The sequence below is a fragment of the Prosopis cineraria genome, unplaced genomic scaffold, assembly GCF_029017545.1.
Source record: "Prosopis cineraria cultivar Desert tree isolate PC_DT_omini unplaced genomic scaffold, ASM2901754v1 PC9, whole genome shotgun sequence".
NCBI lineage: Eukaryota > Viridiplantae > Streptophyta > Magnoliopsida > Fabales > Fabaceae > Prosopis > Prosopis cineraria.
Genome location: NW_026555340.1, coordinates 22,639,868 through 22,661,678, shown reverse-complemented (window position 1 = coordinate 22,661,678; position 21,811 = coordinate 22,639,868). Strand labels below are relative to the sequence as shown.

The 21,811-nt window shown below is 27.4% G+C and overlaps 1 protein-coding gene and 1 pseudogene across 1 annotated transcript; one reads left to right on the top strand and one right to left on the bottom strand.

Annotated features, from left to right (window-relative positions):
- Nucleotides 1-4,504: 4,504 nt before the first annotated feature.
- LOC129320280 (rust resistance kinase Lr10-like) lies at nucleotides 4,505-6,633 on the bottom strand (annotated as a pseudogene).
- Nucleotides 6,634-6,865: 232 nt separating this feature from the next.
- Nucleotides 6,866-14,913, top strand: LOC129320279 (LEAF RUST 10 DISEASE-RESISTANCE LOCUS RECEPTOR-LIKE PROTEIN KINASE-like 2.1). The gene is made up of 4 exons (XM_054965645.1): nucleotides 6,866-7,679; nucleotides 8,147-8,179; nucleotides 9,215-9,238; nucleotides 13,476-14,913. Exons 1-4 carry the CDS (start codon nucleotides 6,866-6,868, stop codon nucleotides 14,723-14,725), a joined length of 2,121 nt encoding a protein of 706 aa, XP_054821620.1. The 3' UTR covers nucleotides 14,726-14,913.
- The last annotated feature ends 6,898 nt before the right edge of the window (nucleotides 14,914-21,811 follow it).

The following is a 21,811-nucleotide window of genomic DNA, read 5'->3' as shown; positions in this document are numbered from 1 at the left end:
TTCTCAGATGAGATCTACAATATAATTTTGTGAAGCAGTCTTTCTTTTCTCTAATGTCTCCGGTAATATGAAAAGCCAGACACATTCATGTTTTTGTTCATGTCGACGACTCTTTTTTTTTTCCCTGGAAATTTTGTGATTTTTTTAAACTTGTATTGTTAGTTTAGAGGTCTCTTCCAGCCAGCATAGGATGGGAGTATTCTATACCTAATGTGAAAACGTTGATATATTTGTTGAAAGCTGAATTTGTTTTCCACGCGTATTGTGGAAAATTAGTCATTAGTCTGCGTTTGGCGTCATCTGTCTTGTCATGCGTAGTTTTGAGTTCTTGGAAATGCGAGAATCTTTTCCTAACTTATTATGTAAGTTTAGAAGTCTCTTGAGATTTTTTTCCTCTATTTAAAAAAATAAAATATTTTTAAAAAAATTAAATATTTAAAATATAAAATATTTTTAATTTTTTAAGATGTAATTATTATTATTATTTTTAAAAGTATTTCTATTAATAATAATTTTATATTTATTATAGAATGTTTAATAGAAATAAATTTAAAAAGATAGGGTTAGTTTGAAAGTAGGTAATTACTTTATTAGGAGGTAAAATTCAGTTAAAAATACCTTATATTTTTAAACGGAGAAAATACCCTTTTATAAGTTATTGAATTATTAGTAATGTTTTATTTTAAATAAAATATCTAAACTACCTTTAAAAAGTAAGAGAAAGAGAAAAAAATATTATATAATTTATTTACTTTTTAAGGGTTATGTTTGTAATTTTGTTAAATTTTATTCTTTATATTTTTATTATATTGATATTGATAAAGTTGGTAAAAATAATTTATAAATAAGATCGAAGGGAGTACGTGTTAGAAAAAATAAGGAAAAGTGAAAATAAAATTCTCCCCAATTATAAAAATTATAAATTAATCTCTCAAAAATCATAATTTTACTAAAATTTATAAGGATTTTTATATTAATAAATTTTAAAGTAAAAAAATTATTTTACCTTTATTAAAAATAATAAATCCCAATAACAACTTTTGCTTAAAGAATAATAATTTTTATTTTGTGAATCACAAAAGTTAAATAAAAAAGTATAACTTATCAAGTATAATTTTTGTTATTGAAAAATAAAATATCAAAATAACAAGCTTCAATTATAATTTTTGATTAAGGAATAAAAACTTATATTTAAAAAATTACAAGAATTGAATAAAAATTATAACTTTTTAATAATGATAAAATAATTTTTTTAATTTAAAATTTATTGACACATAAATTTTTAAAAATTTTAATAGAATTATGGTATTTTAAAGGATTGGATTATTATTTTTATAATTTGAAAGAGTTTTATTATTGTCATTTTCCCCAAGAACAAATACTTCAACAAAACTTTCATTTGTGACAATTGACAATATTGATATCTTGCACCTGGCTAGTTGTTCTCCTATAATATTTTGGCATTACATTAGCAAATTGTAGTATTAGTGGCCTAATGGTCATATAATATTTTGAGAAACAAAAAGGAGGTTCACCCTAACTACCACTATTATCGGGGGCGTGCTAGAAGACGAATTTTTTATATGACAAAAATGAAGAACATATATATATATATATATATATATAAAGGCAGGGATTAAATGGAAAATTTATATTACAAGTTTTCTCTGTTAGTTGCGTTGATATTTTTAACTTTCAATTAGTATAATATTCTTTAAAAGTTTTAAAATGGGTGTAAATAATGTTGTTTGATGTTGTAGTTTTATTTTGGAAAATATTCTTTTTTGAAAAAATTCGTTTCAATTATGTCTAACTTGTTTTGAAAGTTTAGGGTATTCTATAGCTAGCATAGGATATGAGCATTCTATATCTAATGTGAAAATGTCGACATAATTGTGGAAATCTAAAAACATTTGTTTTTCCACGCGTATTGTGAAAATTAGAGACATTAGTCATTATTTATTCTCATTTATCTTTTCTAATTAATTAACAGTTAAAATTAATTTTTTTTAATAGAAAAAATTAAATTATACCGTTTTTAAAAAATTTTAAAAAAATATTAAATAAAAAAATGAGTTTAAAATTCTAAATATTTTTGAATTTATATAGTTTTGCAGTGAATTTATTTGCTTATATATTCTATTAATTTTGGAGTACACACAATATTATCATCCATTTTCTAATTGAGTTATAATTCTTTTATGGAGACAAGTTTTCAACAGAATATCAATATCATGTGAAAAAATTAGAGGCTTTTGTTTTCGACGTCATTGTCTAGCTATTGTTAAGGTCTTTTCAAAGTATCAAAACTTTTGAAGATTTTGTCATCATTTTTTAAACTGATTTTGCAAGTCTATAAGTCTCTTTACCATATGAAAATTTGACATATCAATTTATTGCACTTGTCTTATGTGCTCCAATATCGTGACTTTCTTGTGCACCAATATTTACGGGATAATAGAATCCCTTTGTAACTTTTTTTAAGATTATGAAGGTCTTATCTCAAACTAAGTATATAATGCATTTTTAACTTGACTTATAAACACGGAAGCCTATATTTTTGCAAGGATGAATATATATATATATATATATATTCATGTAATAATATAATGTCAAGTTTTGATTGTACTGTTTTTATATATATATATATATATGACTCTTTTTTCGGTTAGTTTCTGTTTTAAATTCTAATGTCATGACTTTTTTGTACGCTATATTTTTTTAACTATATAAATTTCAGTTGTTTCTTTTAAATTTTTTATTTTTTTTTTTACCTTTCCACCCAATATCCTGAAGCATTTGAATATGTTGACTTCATTGCATTGCTGCATACCTTAAAATTTGATCTTAAATTAAACTGTCTAAGTCTCTAATTACTTGAGATCCGGCAATGGGGATAAGGTTTTTTCCTATTCTAAGGTTTTTTTTAATTTAAAAATGAATCTTTTAATTCTTTTAATTCAACATGGGCTGATGGGGATAAGGGTTTTTTTTTTTAAATTTTGGAAAGGGCACTTTGGTCTTTTTTTATTTTAAGTACACATATTTTATTAAATTTATATCAAGATTTCATCATCATACTAAACATACTTTCAAATTCAATTCTAATTTTAATTTTAATTTTATTAAAAACTCTTTTATTATATCAAACAGAGTTGAGTGTGAATTATGCTCCTGTGATTTATGAGTAGGCTTCTGTCTGATAATTAGGTGGGTCCCTAAGCATTCCATTGAATTCAAAAGAACAATGTCGCACTCTTTATTATTTTGATAGAAAGAGTCATTTTAAAATAATATATAACACAACTCAAGAGATTTAGCGTGGGTTGGTCAAAAAAAAAAAACAAGAAATTTAGCATGGGTAAATGTCTTTAAGATTCAAATCATCCTATGCAGCCAAAAAATGAAATAAAGAAAATAAGAAATATCGCTATAAAGAATAGTATTATCTACTCTCTCTTTTTTATTTCTCATGATTATTCTCTTATTAAAAGCAATTCTATTACTAGTTTTTTTTTTTAATTAGACCCAATTTCGTTGGTTACTATTATCTACTTAGAGTTGGCAATATAGCCTAACCAAAATTACATGGGTTGAAAAAAATATGGGTTAGATTGAGTTCAATCTATTTTTATATAGGTTGAAAAAATTTTAATCCAACCCAACATTTGAGGGTTAACAGGTTAAATGGGCTAACCCACTAACTTATTTATTTTTTTTCATAAATTTTAAAGAAAATATATCTAAATGATAAGTTTCAATTTGATATTCCTTTATGATTTATTCTAAACATACCAAAATATTAATATATAATATTTGTACAAAATATATGAATTGATCTAGCTAAGCAAGTCATATTTAATGTGGTTTATATTCATAAAATTTTCTCCTTTTTTAACTTTTTTAAAAAATGATGAGTCAAATAGGTCAACTCTAACTCATTAAGGTTAGCTTATATAATTCACAGGTTATATAATCTGAGTTAGAAAAAACTTGTTTTTATTTAAGCTAATATTTTTCTAACCCAACCCTTATGATTGATTATTGAAGCCAACTCATATAACTCAACCTGTATTTCCAACGCTATATCTACTATTTTAATTTGATAATGTTATGCGAAATATTACTATGCTGATGCTAAACAAAAGATATAAATTGCCACATGGATGATAAAACAATTTATTTATGAAATCAACTTGAAAAATCACATTACAGATCCTACATTATCAACAAAAGTAAATTTTTTAAGGAAAATAATTGAAAAATTCCACATAAGAATTTCAATTACTTTACAATCCCATAAATGTACAAATTACTATCAAGTCACAATTCTTATACAACTATAACTTAACAAAGTCAAATGACAATTTGACTACGAGTTAAATATCAAATTGCCATTTTTCTTTGTCAAATTATCATCTTTTATGTCAAGTTGTAATTACATAAAATTTAAAACTTAAGAGTATTTTATATATTTCATAAGACCTCTTGAGAATTAAAATCCTTACCAGAAACTTGGAGTGATTTTCTCAAATTTTATACAAACACATACAAATATAAAGCTATTATATATGTATAAAGTTATTCTAACTCGTGAATCATTTCCAGCTCAAAGTTCAAATGTCTTCTTGGAATTATGGTGCTTGCATTGCTTGAAGTAGCAAAGTCCAATGGAGTTGGAGGCAACTTTAATTTATCTACTTCCTCTTCTAACATTTGTATCACTGTTTTCATGGCCGGACGATTTGTTGGATGCCATTGAATACACCAAAGTCCCACAATTGCAAGTTTCTTAGCAATTCTAATATCATCCTCATCTTCTCTAAAAATACTTATATCTCCTCCTTCAATCACATTATGGATCCATTCTGGGTACAACACTTGCAATGTTTCTCGATTTGTATCAACATTTTTCCTTCCACCAACCATTTCTAGTAGCAACATTCCATAACTGTAAATATCTGATCTGATTTATACGACACACTTCCAAAGTTTCGAGAGAAAACTTCAGGTGCAATGTAACCCACAGTTCCTTTTACTATTGTCATTGACACCGTATTTTGATCTTTAGAACACAATTTAGCTAGGCCAAAATCAGAAATTTTGGGAGTGAAATTGTGATCTAACAATATATTACGAGGATTGATGTCAAAGTGAAGAATACGATAATCACAACCTTGGTGAAGATATTCAATCCCTTTAGCTATGGCAAGAGCTATTTGTTGCAGCTTCATCCATCCAAGGAATTTTTCTTTGTTGTCTGGGGTAGAGATGAACTTCTGGAGGGAACCATTTGGAAAAAAATCATAAACAAGTGCACGGTGAAATCCATCAGCACAAAAGCCTAACAAACGAACAACATTGATGTGATGAATTTTACCCATTGTCCCCACTTCATTAATAAAGTCTTTACCATCAGTTTCTGAATGATTGAGTATTTTTACGGCCACTTGAATTTCAGTAGATAACCTACCCTTGAAGACTGTTCCATGAACACCTTCACCTAATTTTTCTTTGAAATGGTTTGTAATTCTTTCAAGGTCAGCATAAGAGAATCTAGTAGGCTTGAGTGCATTGTAATCCTCCAAAAACTTTTCCAGTCTTACTTGATCATCTATCTTTTTGAAGCAGAGACACATGTAAAAGCACACAACGAACAGCAACACAAGCACAATGGAACCTATTTACACAATAGCATACAAATGAACATTCAATTCAATCCAATGAACGTCCCAATAGAAAGAGAGCGAAGTCAATTATTATCACCTGTAGATGGTAAAACAATCGTGAGAATCTTGCTGGGTTTGCTGGATTTAGGCCACCTGAGTCTCAAGGAGTTAAAAAAAAAATCTTCTTCGGAGATCGGTGAAACTAATTGAAACATCGAAGTGCAGTAAATTAATTGGTCCCCGTCCAAATTCAGGACACTATCTTCAGAGCTAAGAGCATAAATCGGACAGCAGCACAAGCTGGGGATACTAATATTAGATGAACAGAATGAGCTCGACGCAAACGAAGAACAATCTAAGAAAGTAAGATTGTAGGATATATCGGGATAATCAAATTGGAAAGGATAAATGGATGAATTGTAGAGACGTTGTAGAAAGAGTCTGGGAAGACAACCATCATAATCATATATTTCTAAGATGCGGGACGTATAGTCTATTGATGAGACGGAGAGTCTCACTCCTTTGAGAGCTGGTACTGCCGGGAACTCAACCAAGGTCACGTTCTCATTTGTAAAATTAAGCTGGAAGGGAGCACTTTCATGAGCATTCCCCAGATTCATAAGCGGCACCAACACCTGCATCATCAGCACCCACAAAAATCTATGATACCAAAACATTGTAACAAGAGTTTTTTGTCTTTCTTCCCAATCTAAACTGGGACTCGGAATCCTATCTAAGTATGAAGTAATATGTCCCACTTTTCATTCAAAATGAAAGCCGTGTTCTCTGCTACTTTATAGCAACAAATTTGGACTAATCTAGACATCAATGTTTTATATAATTTTTTAGGCAACGAAAGTATTGGTCACTTGGTACGTATTTTTTGAGCTTTTAACTCACCCAATCAAATAGATATTTCTAGTCAATTTGCCAAAAAAAAAAACAAAAACAAAAGAAAAAAAAATGTTATCTTTGACTGTTTTCAAATATTTTACTAATATCCAATATACTACAAACAGTTGAGAGATAAAACTTAAAATAGTCTAAGCGGTGAAGAAAAAGAAAGTCTGCTCACTCTTCCAGAATTATAAATAGAGAAGTACTACGAAATTGAGTTGGGAAGAAAAGTCATTAAGTGAATTGAATCGGGAGGCACATAGCTCAGAAGCGGAGTATTCTGCATATCATCCTGAAGGATGGCAAGAGAAAAAGGCTTGAGGCCTTGGTGTTTAGTGTGGTCCACGTTGCTTCTAATGCATCGTGTTATGAGCTCTCAAGAGCAGGACAAATCCTGTAGTCCGTCTCGGTGCGGCATTATCACAAACATCAGAAATCCATTTCGACTACGAAATGATCCAGCCAAGTGCGGTGACCCCAAATACGAGTTAGCCTGTGAGAACAACATCACTCTCCTTCCTTTGAAAAATGGAGCATACAGAGTGCTGGGAATCAACTACAACGACTTCACAATCCGAATCGTAGATCCTGGCCTCCAGGAGGGAAATTGCTCCTCTTTCCCTCGCTATTTCTTATCACCATCCAATTTCAGCTATTACGACGCTGCTTATGACGCGTATGGATCGGAACCTATATTCAAGCAGGTGGTGTACCTGAAGTGCGGCGATCCAGTGAGGGGCGACGCCGCGTACGTGGATACAGCTCCCTGCGTAAATTGGGAATCCAAAGGAGAAGGAGGTCATCTCTATGCCGTAGCCGGAGACTTAGCGGCAGGCGACTTCAAATCAGGGTGTCGTGTGAAAATGGTGGCCGCCATTGCCTCAGATTGGGAGTCATTGGTGCCTGGTGGAATCAAGTCCTACGCTGACATTCACACACTGCTTTCCTATGGCTTTGAAATTGACTGGTCGTCCTGGTTCGACCAAGCTTGTGCCGCTCTTCCTTGTCCACACAACAATGACTGCAGTTTCGGTCCTGACGCTCAAACCCTCCAATGTCTGCCTCGTCCGACAAATTGTAATAGTCCCATGGCGATAGATAATATCGGTTGCCGTAAGTCACTTTTCCTTTCTCTTATATTTACTCGATATTTTTTACATCTTTATTTTAGTTAATATTTATTAATATTATATTTGAGAGAAATTGCTCCAAAAACTCTCATAAACATTTTAAATACAGTAAGATCTTATCAAATGAACAAACTATCCCAAATTTCACATCTTTTATTTTAAATATATTTTATATTTAATTAATAAAATAACTTTGCTTTACTTTTTCTCTTTTTAAAAACTATCCATCTCTATTTTTCTATCTTCCTCATTTTCTTTTCTCATTCATACAAATCATTAGATGAAAAATACTGTTACTCCTGATTAATTTGCACTCCTTTTTTTAATTCTTTATTCACACCCATCCTCCCATCATGCAAGCAGGATGGAAATATATACTTTTGTTGATATTATGTTATGCCATTTATTTATTTTTTTTTCTTCTTCTTGTTTTTTTTTTTAATGATGTAGCACATCTGCCAAAGACGCGCATATTTGCAGAAGGTAATTATGTTCTATTAACATTAAGTTAATATTATATTTAATAACTAATGAGGTTTGGGTTTAAGGGGAGAAACTAATCCCTTACAATACGTTGAACTAATGTTTGAATTCTCGTTGGTGTTCGATCTTGTCTTGAATATGATAGATTCTAACAAAAAAATACCTTGAGTTCAGATTACTAGGATCAGGACATGCCTCTAATATGTAATCCTATATTAAATAAGGTTGACTCTAACAAAAAGATATTTATAAAAAAATTTACTAAAACTAAACTATAGACTCAAAGAGCATTTGTATATAATCTTATTTTAATTCACCCATTAAGTCTGACAATTTTTTTCATAAATGAAAAAAAGATGTTATCGAGGGATTAAAATGAATAATTTCTATTTTTTTAAAAAATAACAAATATTTAATTACTTTTAAATCATAAAATTGTATGTTAATTGACATAGGTGGAAATAGGCCAAAGGAGCCTTCGGCCGGATCTGGTTAGAACTGCCCTGGCTTATTTATGAAAAAAATAAGCCTATTCTTTCAATCAAGCCTATTTAAAATAAATAAGTTAAATTTATTTTTTTTTAAATATAAGATTACGATAGAAGCATGATTAAAAAAATTAAAGTCAAGTCATGTCGGAATTAGACCTATTTATTTAAAGTCTGACTTATAGGTCCCTGCCTCCTTGCAAGTTTAAGGGAAAATGTGCAGTACTAATATGTTTTAACTTTTGGGCTTTAAAAATAAATAAAAGCAAGTTTTTTTTTTTGCCAGAAATAAAAGCAAGTTAACTATAAAGTTTCTTAGTAATTATGTTAGATTTGCTTAAAATGAAAATAAATTTCTGTGTGAGTGGTGTTGTTTAAAACATAGGCAATATTTTTGTAAATTTAAAAAGAAAATAGTATATTATCAAAGGCTATAAATGGGAGGGTTTTAGAATTTAGAAACTACATCATCGTTCAATTTAGTAGTTAATATTTTGTTTTTATACCTATCCATGCCGTTATTGACTTCTACAAAACTTCCTCACAGATTATATATACGGAATTTATAAAGGTAAGATTCTGGTATTCATTAATTTATTCCCTTCTTTTTACTTTTTATTTTAATTTGATTTCCAACCTTTTAATTTATGCCATATTTGTCTTTAACTTTGTATAGTACTTTTTTTTGGAAAACTGATAATTAGGAATCCCATAAAAATGTTAATGATAACTACAGACTTTAAATTATTAAAATTTTAATAACAAACCATCATCCTTATTTTTAATAGTTATTTTATTTTTTTTTGATTGGCTTGAGACTCATAATCAACTTTTATAAATTCCCAGCTAATGTTATAAATATTTTTAAATATATTTTATTAATTTTTCAAGTGATGGTAAAAAATTATAAGTGAATGGTTTCTGATTCATAACCACCTCTTGTAAATTTCTAATTGACATTATAAATAATTGTTATTGTATTTTCTTAATTTCTTAACTGACTACTAGCATTTTTTGATTGCAAGTAAAGATCATGATTTATTCATGAGATTTTAATAATTTTAAGTCAGCCAGTAATTGTCATTAATATTCTGATGGTTCCCAATTGTCATTTTCCCTACTTTTTTTTCCCAAGTTTACATAATACTTCAAAATTCTTAAAACTAAAAACTTAATAAATTAAATTAATTAATTAATTGACTAACTAAAACACTAGCAAACTAGGTCTCTCTGTTTTTTTTTTTTTTTTTGGTATACTCCTTCCCATTCTTACTACTTGATTTGGCGTCAGTTGGTGTTAAGCCTTTATTTTGATTTTCATAATATTTTAATTAATTTTTTATGTGAATTAATCTATGTAAAGAATAACTAGGTGTCTCGCAAGCTTTTTTTTTTTTTAATGAAACTAAAAACATGCATTACACTTTAATTATGATACAGTCAATATGTTCATCAAGAAGGGGAGGTCCCTCCTTATCCTCCAACCCTTTGGGGTATGTTTGGTTCAAGAGGAAGGGAGAGGAGATGATGGAAGGGAAAGAAGAGGAAGATTTTAATATTATCTTATTTGATTTTGTTGGAGGGGAGGGGAGAAGAGGGATTTTTAAAGATCTTTTATTTAGTTTAAGAGGAGAGGAGAAATGAGGTAATAATTAATTTACTATTATATTCTTATACATTAGTTTAATTTTTTTAATTATTCATTGTAGAAAATAATTTTACACCTCAATTTAAATTGCATGATTTCTTAAAAATTCACTTCTATCCTATCATATTGTCAATATGTAAATAAAAAATAAATAAATAATTATAATGATAACATTTTTATAAAAAAATAAATAACTCACTTAAAAATATAATAAAATATGATGAATTGTAATTTTTTAAGAAAATCCAATGATGTCAGTTGAAGTCTGGGAGTAAAGCATAATCTAATGTGAAAAAGAGTTTTTTTTAGCTCTGGGTACATTTGAAATATTAAAAAATAGATAAAAGCAAAATAGTTAAAAAAATTAACTCCCCTTCCCTCCAAAACTTCCCAACCAAACACACTCCTAAAAAGTGTTAGAAGATGGTCAAGTATACAAAAATTCTTGTCCAGTTGTCTTGCAAGCTTTAACTAGCTACAAGGGCGGAATTAGACTTTAGATTTGAGGGGTGCCAAGTTTTTTAATTTAATAAATATTTTTAATTTAAGTAATTTAAAACTAATTAATTAAGTATTAATAAAGAAAATATTTTTAATACTTAAACCTATATTCACAATTTTTTTATCAAAATCAGATGGTTTTTAAAGTCACCACTTTTATCTTATAACTATCTATATTTTTGATTTTTTTTATATTTAAAATTCGATTATTTTGATTAGACTGAAAAAAGATACATTAATTATATAAGTTTAAGTACCTAATTTTTTTTAACAAGCACCAAATTATTTTATAATAAATTATGTAGAACTAGATTTCATTGAATATTAAGATTTGATGAGAGGTAGAATAAATATTTAAATTTTTATAAAAATTAAATAAACATATATAATATATAATTTTTCAAAACATTTTGACATACACATAAGACAATCTTAAAAATCATGTGTTATTCCAAATGATTTAATTTAAAAAAGAAAAAGAAAACAATAGACTAATATGTACATATAAACATCACGCATCATTTTTTTTATCAATGAAAATTGAAAACTTAATGTTAATCAATAAAAATATTTTAATAAACTAATAAATTATATATATCATGTATAATAAGTATATCATATATGATAGGTATTTTTTATAAGAGGCAAGATAGGTATATTTTATAAGAGCCAATGTGTATATATTATATGCAGGCATGAATCAAATAAAAAATTGGTGTTGCTATTTTTCTTTTTATGTAGTTTATGGTTGGTGTTTTAAATATACACATATAGGTGGAACCTGACAAGTTATGCTAGGGGAGGATTCTCTCCTCTTCCTTCCCATCCTCTTTCTCTCCTTTTCTTAATTTCTACTCATTATATTAAGATTTTTGATAATCTAAATTTGGTCTCCTTCAACTTACTTTTATTATATTTTTAATTTGTTCTTATTAAATTTTCATAGTTTGAATTTTATTTTTTATATTTTTATAATTTTATATTTTAATAATAATTTTATAGAAAATCAAATATAAATCGTTTAAATCTTGATTTAATGGCTAAAAAGAGAAAAGAATTGAAGAGGATTAGAAGGAAGAGGAGAGAATTCATATCTAGCTATTCTTGTTCTTATTAATAGGGGTGTTCACGGGACAAGATTGAGACGTCCTGTTGTCCCTATAAATCAGACAATGTCAGAAAAAGATCTATATAATAATATTTATTAAAATTTTAAATCATACTCATTCATTCAAAAATGTAAGACATTTCTAACCGAATCTCACTTCCAATAAAGTAGTTACCGACTTTTTAACTAACCCTATCTTTTCATATTTACCCTTATTAAATACCCTACAATAAATATAAAGTCATTATTAATAGAGGCACTTTTGAAAAAAAGGCAATGATTATACCTTAAAAGACTAAAAATGCCTTACATTTTTAACATCCAATTCCTAAAAAAATGTCTTATATTTTTCAAAGGAGGGAGTATAATTTATTAAGTTTAAAATCAAAACAACACCAATACATAAATTATAATAATTTAAAGTCAATTATTGAATTACATTAATCACAACTACATATTATGATAGCAATTATAGATGATCTCTAGGCTATAAGAGCAATAACAATAGGCAAGCCAAATACAACATCAAATTATTGTTATTCTACTTTAGTTGAAATGTGCTATGCTAAATTAATCTTTCAAAAATAAAATAAGAAATACGATATAAATAAAAGTTATTAAATAGATAGATAAGAATAAATTGTATTAGTATAATTCATATATTATAAAAAAATATCGCTCTATTTACTCTATGTCATTAAAATTATCAATATAAAAAATTTTAGTTTTATACAAGAATTACAAGTATTGAAATTATAATTTATATAATTAATATAAGTATAAATTATATTTATATATTTAATGTATATTTTTAAAAGAAAAAATAATATATATAATATTTGAGATGAGACGAGATGAGACGTCATGATGGTAATCTCGCATCCTATCACATCCTGAATCCCTATTTTGTCCCATCTCGCGAAGTCTTATCTCAATTATTTTTTGGCTAAGATGAGACTCATTCCGATATAATTGGGATGATACCAAATCAATCGGAATGAGTATAAGCTGAACATCCCTATTTATTAAGATGGGTATGGGTCAAATAAAATATCAATACTTAATATTGAATATAAAAATAAAATAATAAAAGCATGTAGCTCTGGTCTTTATGTTGATCGACAAGTTGCTCCCCATCATCGGTACCCCCTATTTTCAGCCATTTAAAACAGTATGAAGAAAATGAAAAGGCACTCTATTTTTAACCAACATAATTATATAATTTGTAATTAGTTATAGTGTATATAAATTTTAACATCTGCTAAAGATGAAATATCTGAAAATTAGGTCTAAATTTATAATAATTGGATGAAAAGTTATGAATATTCCCGTCCTCAAGAAGAAATATTCAGAAATGAACTATTCTAAAGAAATATTCTCGTACTCAAGAATAATTAAATTATAGGGAATATTAAGGTAAATTACAAAGACTATAAAATTTATTTATTTTTTCTTAAATTTATTTTCATTTCACATTCTGTTTGATATAGATGTGGTCATATTTTGTGACTAACCAAACCCATTATCTAAATCAAAATAACGTAAGTGCAGGATTTCGCCAAATAGTGAAGATGGGGACTTACCATCACTATAGTGACTATGATTTTAGTCTAACAAATATTGGAATCACATTAGGAATAGCTACTGGAAGGGTTGTTTTGCCAGTCATCACAACCAGATTTTTATGTGGTATCATATTCCTATCTGTGTTGTTAATATATACATGTCGTAGAAGACACTTATCAATGTATGAAGACATTGAAGATTTTATACGACTTCATAACTTCATTCCAATAAGGTATTCCTACAAGGAATTGAAGACAATGACCAAAGGTTTCAAGAATAAGTTAGGTGAAGGAGGCTTCGGCACTGTTTACAAAGGGACACTAAGGAGTGGACCCGAAGTTGCTGTCAAAATGTTGGGCAAATCCAAAGCTAATGGCCAAGAATTTATCAATGAAGTAGCAACTATTGGGAGGATACACCATTTCAATGTGGTACATCTTGTTGGGTTTTGCCTAGAAGGAACAAAACGTGCTCTTGTCTATGAATTCATGCCCAAAGGGTCTTTGGATAAATATATTTTTTCTAAAGAAAGCATCTCCTTGAGCTATCACAAAATATATGAGATATCTTTAGGAGTGGCTTATGGAATTGCTTATCTTCATCATGGTTGTGACATGCAAATATTGCATTTTGACATCAAGCCCCATAACATTCTTCTTGATGAAAGCTTCACTCCAAAGATTTCGGATTTTGGACTGGCAAGATTATATGATATTGATGATAGTATTGTCACTTTGACTGCAGCAAGAGGAACGATAGGGTACATGGCTCCTGAGTTATTCTACAAGAATATTGGGGGTGTGTCTTATAAGGCTGATGTATATAGTTTTGGGATGCTTCTAATGGAAATGGCAAGTCGAAGAAGAAACTTGAATCCACATGCAGAACATTCAAGCCAGCTTTACTTCCCGTTATGGATTTATGACCAATTTGATGAAGATAAAGATATGAAGATGGAAGATTTGACAGAAGAGGAAAAAGATTTGGCAAAGAGAATGTTCATAATCGCACTTTGGTGTATACAACTAAAACCCACTAATCGTCCTTCAATGAACAAAGTGATACAAATGTTAGAAGCGGATGATGTTAATAGTATTGAAATGCCTCCAAGACCTTCTCTGTACTCATCTGAAACAATTTTAATGGATGACATATTTGACAGTGGCCAAACAACATCCACTATCTCTTCCCATTCTCATAGTAGTCCCGATGGGGCTGCCAATGATGGGAGCTAATAGCGGGCAATTGAAAAAAGGAGGTCAAAGCTATATCTTCAACTTCTCAATTTGTATTTGATAACAATACTTGGTTAGTGCCCTGATTGGTATTGTTTTATTTAGCATTTTTGTTTGTTTCATTTTTGATGATGATGTAATGGCATTTATAATGACTATTAATATCTTTCAATCTCATAATCTTCTCTGTAATATGTCATTCTTATAGCAGTCTAATAGATGAAGATACAAGTGATGTGAAGTAATACACTTAGCAACTGGAAAAAAAGGTACATTATTACTATTAAAGTTTCACTTATCAAATTGTACTTTATTTAACAATGCTATTATTGCCCTGTTTTAGGTGTCGCTTTAATAATTTAGCATGTTATTTTTTATGTTTAATAATGATACAAGATTTACAAATATTTCTTTCAAGCTCATAAGCTCCTGTAATGTATTGTTGAAAAAGTAATCACTAGTGAAAATCTTTAATACAAGCACATGCTATTCATTTCCCAGTTATAATAGTTACAGATTGATTTTTATATTTGAAATGATCAAAATGTACACCGTTCACTCTGAGGTCTAACGTTATTGTGTATAATTTGGTTTTCATGTTTTTTTATGACACTCAATTTCTTCTTAGTTTGATATTCAAATGCTCTCCACAAGAATTAAACCTAAATTAAAGAACAGCATCTAAAAAAACAGAATACATTGGGGCAGGAGCAAAACATTTCATAGCCTTTGGAACATTTAGGCTTATTCAGTATGATGGAAGTTTTTGATAAAATTAGAATCAAAATTGAAATAAAATTAAATTTTAAAATTATATTTGATATAAAGATAGAATCCTCATATAATTTTAATTAATATATGAATTTTAAACTAGCAGTGAGAAGAAGGGCAAAATGGTACAATGAAAATAATTTTAAAGAATTGTAACAATTCCATCATCACGTTGATAGAATCCAATTCAAGAAAATTTTTTTGAATATGAATTCTTAAGAATCAAGACTCACATTTATCAAACATGCTTTACCAAATAATCTTTTTCCAATTCTGATTCATTCCTCACAATTTTTGCTTACCAAACAAGCCCGTAGTGGTTCGTAAAAAGATATTAGGGAAACTGAGAAAATAATTATTGAGTACCATATAAGGAGTCTTATTGCTCAAAAATCCTACAAAATAGAGAAAATAGCTCTAAAGTTCAAAGGCAATTTGGTGTTAATATTTTTTTTTATTGTCGAATTACTATATTGCTTGTGATCTGAATTAATAAAATAAAAGAGTTGTCACTATCCATTGCCTTGTTATCATGGCTCGTTGCCTTGTTGTCATAGTATTCCAGGTGAGGGTGCAAGTGATGGGCAATAATATTTGGCAGTCATCAATTTGTATTTGATAACTTGATCGAATGATCGTTGTTTTGCCCAGATTTGGGTTTTTCTTTCATAATATAGCATTTCATTTTCATTATTGATCATGTTGCAATAATGTGTGCAAAGATTATTATTATTATTATTATTATTATTATATCTCCAAAGTCACGCGAAATGATTCCTTTTTGGCTCTTTTACATAAATATGCTGCATTAGTATATATTCTCTTAATTAAAAAACGTAAAGTATTTTTTTAAAAATTAAATATTTAAAATTATAAGGTATTTTTAGTCTTTCGAAATGTAATCATTATTTTTTTTTTAAAGTGTCACTACTAAATGAATAAATTTATATTTATTATAAAGTATTTAATAGGAGTAAATATAAAATATAGTATTAATTTAAAGATAAATAACTATTTTATTAAAATAAGATTCGATTAAAAATATCTTATATTTTTTTTTAAAAAAGTACTTGTATATTATCTTTGCTTTCCCCATCTCTGTTCTCTGTTTTCTTACAAACGCCTATTGTACCTCCTCACGTGGATCAGCATATCATAATATAAATTAAATAATAAATATAACAGTTCAATTCAGATTATTGTTGTTTCCACTCTCAACAGGGCCATGGAGCAGAGGGCATTGGTTTTTTCCAATGTTGTTATAAACCATAACTAGTAAAGTACTTATACGATAATGCATGGGTCCTATAAAATATTTTTTCAAGAGAAAAGATATAATCATTAGTTCTATAATTTTATTAAATTTTACTCTTAATTCTTATAGCTTTTTTTAATGTTTTCAATTTTTACAGTCTTTGCAGTTTAACATCATTAAGGATCTACAGGACAACTGCCACTCAATCTTCACTAAAACTATGTCTATAGCCACTGAAATCACTTAAAAAACTATAAAAATTAAAAGCAAAACTTGATGAAACCTATCAAAACTAATGCTTGTGTTTTCTGTTTTTAAAATATATAGAATTCATCATTTATGACAAATTTTTGCTAGTGTTTTCTGTTTTTAAAATATATAGAATTCATCATTTATGACAAATTTTTGCTAGAATTCTTCGTAGCGTACTTTATATGATGGGATATTTGACTATCATCAATAATAAACTTTTTTTGGTTTGACTATCGTCAACAATGTTAATTATGTATAAGTAGAGCATGAGAAATGATAAAAATATTTATTGTAAATATATATATATATATATAAAGTAGACTAAGAAAAAGTTCATAATTCTTTAGACTAATTTATCAAAAACTTGCACGTAAACAATGTTATTATAAACCGTGATAAATAAGTTGTACACGCCTTCAACTGAACCAAACTGAGGGTCCATTTGGCTATTTTACATTTAATATTCAAAAAGTACTTTTTCACAATTTAAAAGCCCATGTTATCCGGGCATTATAATTTTATATGAACCAACTTTTGGGAAGCATATTCAACTTTTTGAATACTGAAATTGTTGTTCGAACCGTTCCGAAACCACATTCAACTTTTTGAGTGATATTGCATTATCATTTCGTCCAAATGCTTTGGCTTCGTAAAAAAGGAAAAAAAATTAAAAATGAGAATTGATTAAAAAATAACTCTTATGTCACATCTGTTGTTAGATAATTAAGAAATGATTTAGTCAAATTAATCATGTTAATTCTTAATATTAATGTACATTCAACTATTTATATAATTGTAATTCAATATATCTAGCTTTATATTTTTTATTTTTATTATTTAATATATCAAATTTTATGTTATTCAAAATTTTTATTACACATATTTTTCAAACATTTCAAATATATATTGCATTTGTATGACTAAAATTATAAATCATAGAAATCAATATTCTTTTTAATAAATTTTACATTTAAACGTATTTTCATGATATACAATGCAAATAATTTTTAATTTATCAAATTTAATTTTAAAAAAAAGTATCCAAATATAAATTTTATTACAGTAACTATTAATTTTTATTAAATTAAATTTTATCAAATAAAATTTTAACAAATTGATTTTTGATTAATGAAAAACTAGCCACACCCACGCTCAATCTCAATATTCCAGCAACGTTTGATCCTCTTTTTTTGTTTGGGCCTTTGGATTGGGCCTCAATTTTCTTACGGGTTTGAAGTTGGTCCAAAAAAACAGAGAGAATTGAATTGAAAGCTACTCGCCAATAAATATTTTTTAAGCCCCTTTACCACAAATAAATTTATTTTCTTATTAATAAAATTTGATAGGTCAAATTAATGAGATACGCAAGCCACCTGACAAGGTAAAAATATTTTAATTATTTTTTAACACAACTTAAAGAAAAATCACACAAATAAAAAATTGACCTTTAAAATAAGAAAATTATGCACTACTAATAATAGAAAAATATGAAATAAAATTTTTATGAAATTATTATTAGCTAGCTTACATAAATATTATATAAGCCTTACGCGTCTTTTCTTAATATGACATTGTAAATTTTATTAGTAAGATAATTAAGAAATAAATTGAAGGAATATATAATAAAAAATAAAATGTCCAGGAAATTAATTTTAAAATTTTGAAAGTGAAGGAGGTTCTGTACAACTGCCTCAAAATTTAAAAAAAATTGTATATTTTATCTATATTTATATTACAAAATTTGTAATTTAATATATAATATAGCAGTACTCAACTATGAGAATAACTAGGCACTGTTTGGGAACTTTATATTTAACTTGTTGGAAGCATTTTGGCACTTTTAAAAAGTTAAAAGCTGTCTGGATTAAAAATGTGATTGAATGTAGATTTGGAAGATATGACTTTTGATAGTTTTTGAAACTCAAATTTGAAATATAACTACTTATTTTACCTTGCTACCCTCTCGACTATGTTCTTCTTTCTTATGTGCTTTGCCTCCCTTCTATAATAGGAGGCCACAATCAAATGCTCTAACACAACATACGCCTTTTACTCCACATCCAAGCTTGCTCAAGTGCCTCTGTTCTAGGGATTGTTATTTTTTTTTTAACTTCTCTTAAAGTGTTTTGTTTTGTATTATTATTGTTAATTTTTAAATCAAACATTTGATCATGTTAATCTTTCTTTTAAATTTAAATTAAACCTATATGGCTCTATAATATTATGAGCATATAAATAAAAAGAATCCCATGTAAATAAGCATGAAAATTTAACATATTAAATTTTATGTTATTTTAAATTTTTGATATTTTTTAAACATTTTTAATATAATACATTTGTATAACAAAAATTACAATCATCATAAATCAATTTTTTTAATTAATATATATTTAAAAGTACATTTCAAAAGTATAAATCATCATTTATTAAATAATTTTTAATTTATTAAATTAATTTTTTTAAAAATATATTCAAATATAAATTTTATTACAACAATCATATTTTATTAAATTAATTTTTATTAAATCAACTTTCAACAAATAAAATTCTGGTAAATGGAACAGAACACACGCCTAGCTGGATGTCATACACAAAATCAAATAAAAGATGTTCATTATTGCGCTGAAAAAGTCATCGCATTAGATAAACGATATCTACTTGGTCATGTTACTGGACCACAACAATTAAAAGAGCGCGTGAAGAATTCGAGAAAAATTAAATATTGGACCCCACAAATAATTCATCAAGTGCGTAAGCAGAGTCGTCACATTCTCTCTTTCCGCCGATGATATAATCATGTTTAGCATTGGACCATTATAATGGAATTATGGAAATAACTTTTCAAACTTTTCTTCTTCTTTTTTAATATTCGCTCCTTTTCAAAAATATTTGTCCATCTAATGAAGTTTTTGTCCTTCACAGTGTCCTTTCTCAGATTGGCGCCATCGTTAATCACACTTTAATATACTTTTTTACTTACAAGTCTTTAATGTAATTTTTCTTAAATTTTGTTTTTTAAGTTTTACTTTCGAACCTTGTACAGTTTTTTTTCCCCACTGAGTTGAATGAATTTTTTCATTACACTTCAAAAAAGGGCACACGTACAGCGGCCCGAGAATGAAACATTGGACCCCAGTGATGGGAACTACTTTTCACACCTTCCATCTTTTGTACTCTGTTAGCTTCAAAATATTTGTCATTTTAGAAAAAAAAAAATTGTTTCACGTTAGTGTTTATTATTTCAGACAAAATACTATCTAATTTCATACCTTTTATTTTATTAGAGTCGGTAAAATAATTGAACTTATTTAAGCTCAAAAATTACTAAGACCAAACTTTAAATTTTTGAATTTCAAATAAAAAAGGGCTTATAATGGCTTAATTGCATCGTCTTTCACAGGCACTTTTACCATTTGTTTTAAATATTTGTTGATTATGTTAATTTTATTGATATTTTTTGTATTATAAATGATTATGAAAATATTTAGCTGTTATTCTGTTGTTTTTAATTAAACTTTTCATAATGGTATGGTCTCGTTTGTTCAATTTAGATGATTATTGGTTCTTCTAAACTTTAAAATTTGTTTAATTTGGACTTTACAAAATGGTTTGATTTATGTTATGTGGGTTAATGCTTTGAAATTATATTTTTTTTTAACAAAGAAAGGACTTTTGGGCTTATATAACATGAGATTTTATTATTTGAACTAGAAATTTATGCATTTTAATATTTTATTACTTGAAATAGGAGCTCGTTTGCATAATGGTGATGCTGACGTTGCTGGTAATGTTTTTTTGTTATTGTCTTATTGAGATTTCAAGAAGAATTGTTTGATTTATTTAACTTTGGATAAAGATTTGGTGTTTTAGTATGTTAACGTTTATTATTTGAATTAGAAATTTTATTTGTTGTCCATTTTGAGTATTTATTTAAAATAAAAAGTTTAATAAGGGTAACCAACTTTTAAAAATTTTAAAAACTTAAAAAATAATTAATGTTAAACTAACTTTAATGTTTTTGAGAAACAAAAAAAACCATACTCGTTCAACACACCGGACCACAACAATTAAAAAGGCACTTGTAGTGATGTAGAGTGAGTACCACAAGAATTACTCCCTTTGAAATATATTCCTTTGTTTCAATTTAACAGATATTATTGAATAAAAGTATGCATATTAATAAAATTTGTTAAATATATTTTACAAAAGATATAAACTTTTGAAAATATAAATTTATCTGTAACATCAATGCATAGCATTCGGATGAAAGATTATTCATTTTTTCCCCCTCAGAAGCAGGTTCTAATCCTTATTTTCCGACATCTTCTACATCATGTATTAGTCTCAGAAATATTTTAGTCCACACAAAATAATATGTTTAATACCATGCCTTTAAAATAAAAAAGAAAAAAAGAAAAAAAAAACCATATCATATCATGTTTCTCCGATTTTTTGAGACATTATCACTTCTTTCTAACCTGCCTTTCAATTTCGGAGGTCTCATCGTCTCATTTAGTATATGATTTTTACACAAAATGAAAATTTATATTTTTTAAAAATTACATTACTTATAAATTATAAATAATACGATTTATTTCTTAAACTTCGTATAATAGAGAGAATGGGAGAGCGGGAGACCACAAAAACGATGAAAGGGAGATTAGGTTATTAAAAAAAGACAGAAGCCACATTTTTAAAAATATTTATATATTAATAAAGTTTTCATTTTTCATAAAAATAAAGTACTTAATTTTTTTTATTTTTAATCTTAATTATTAAAATACTTTTATAATGAATGAGAGATAAAC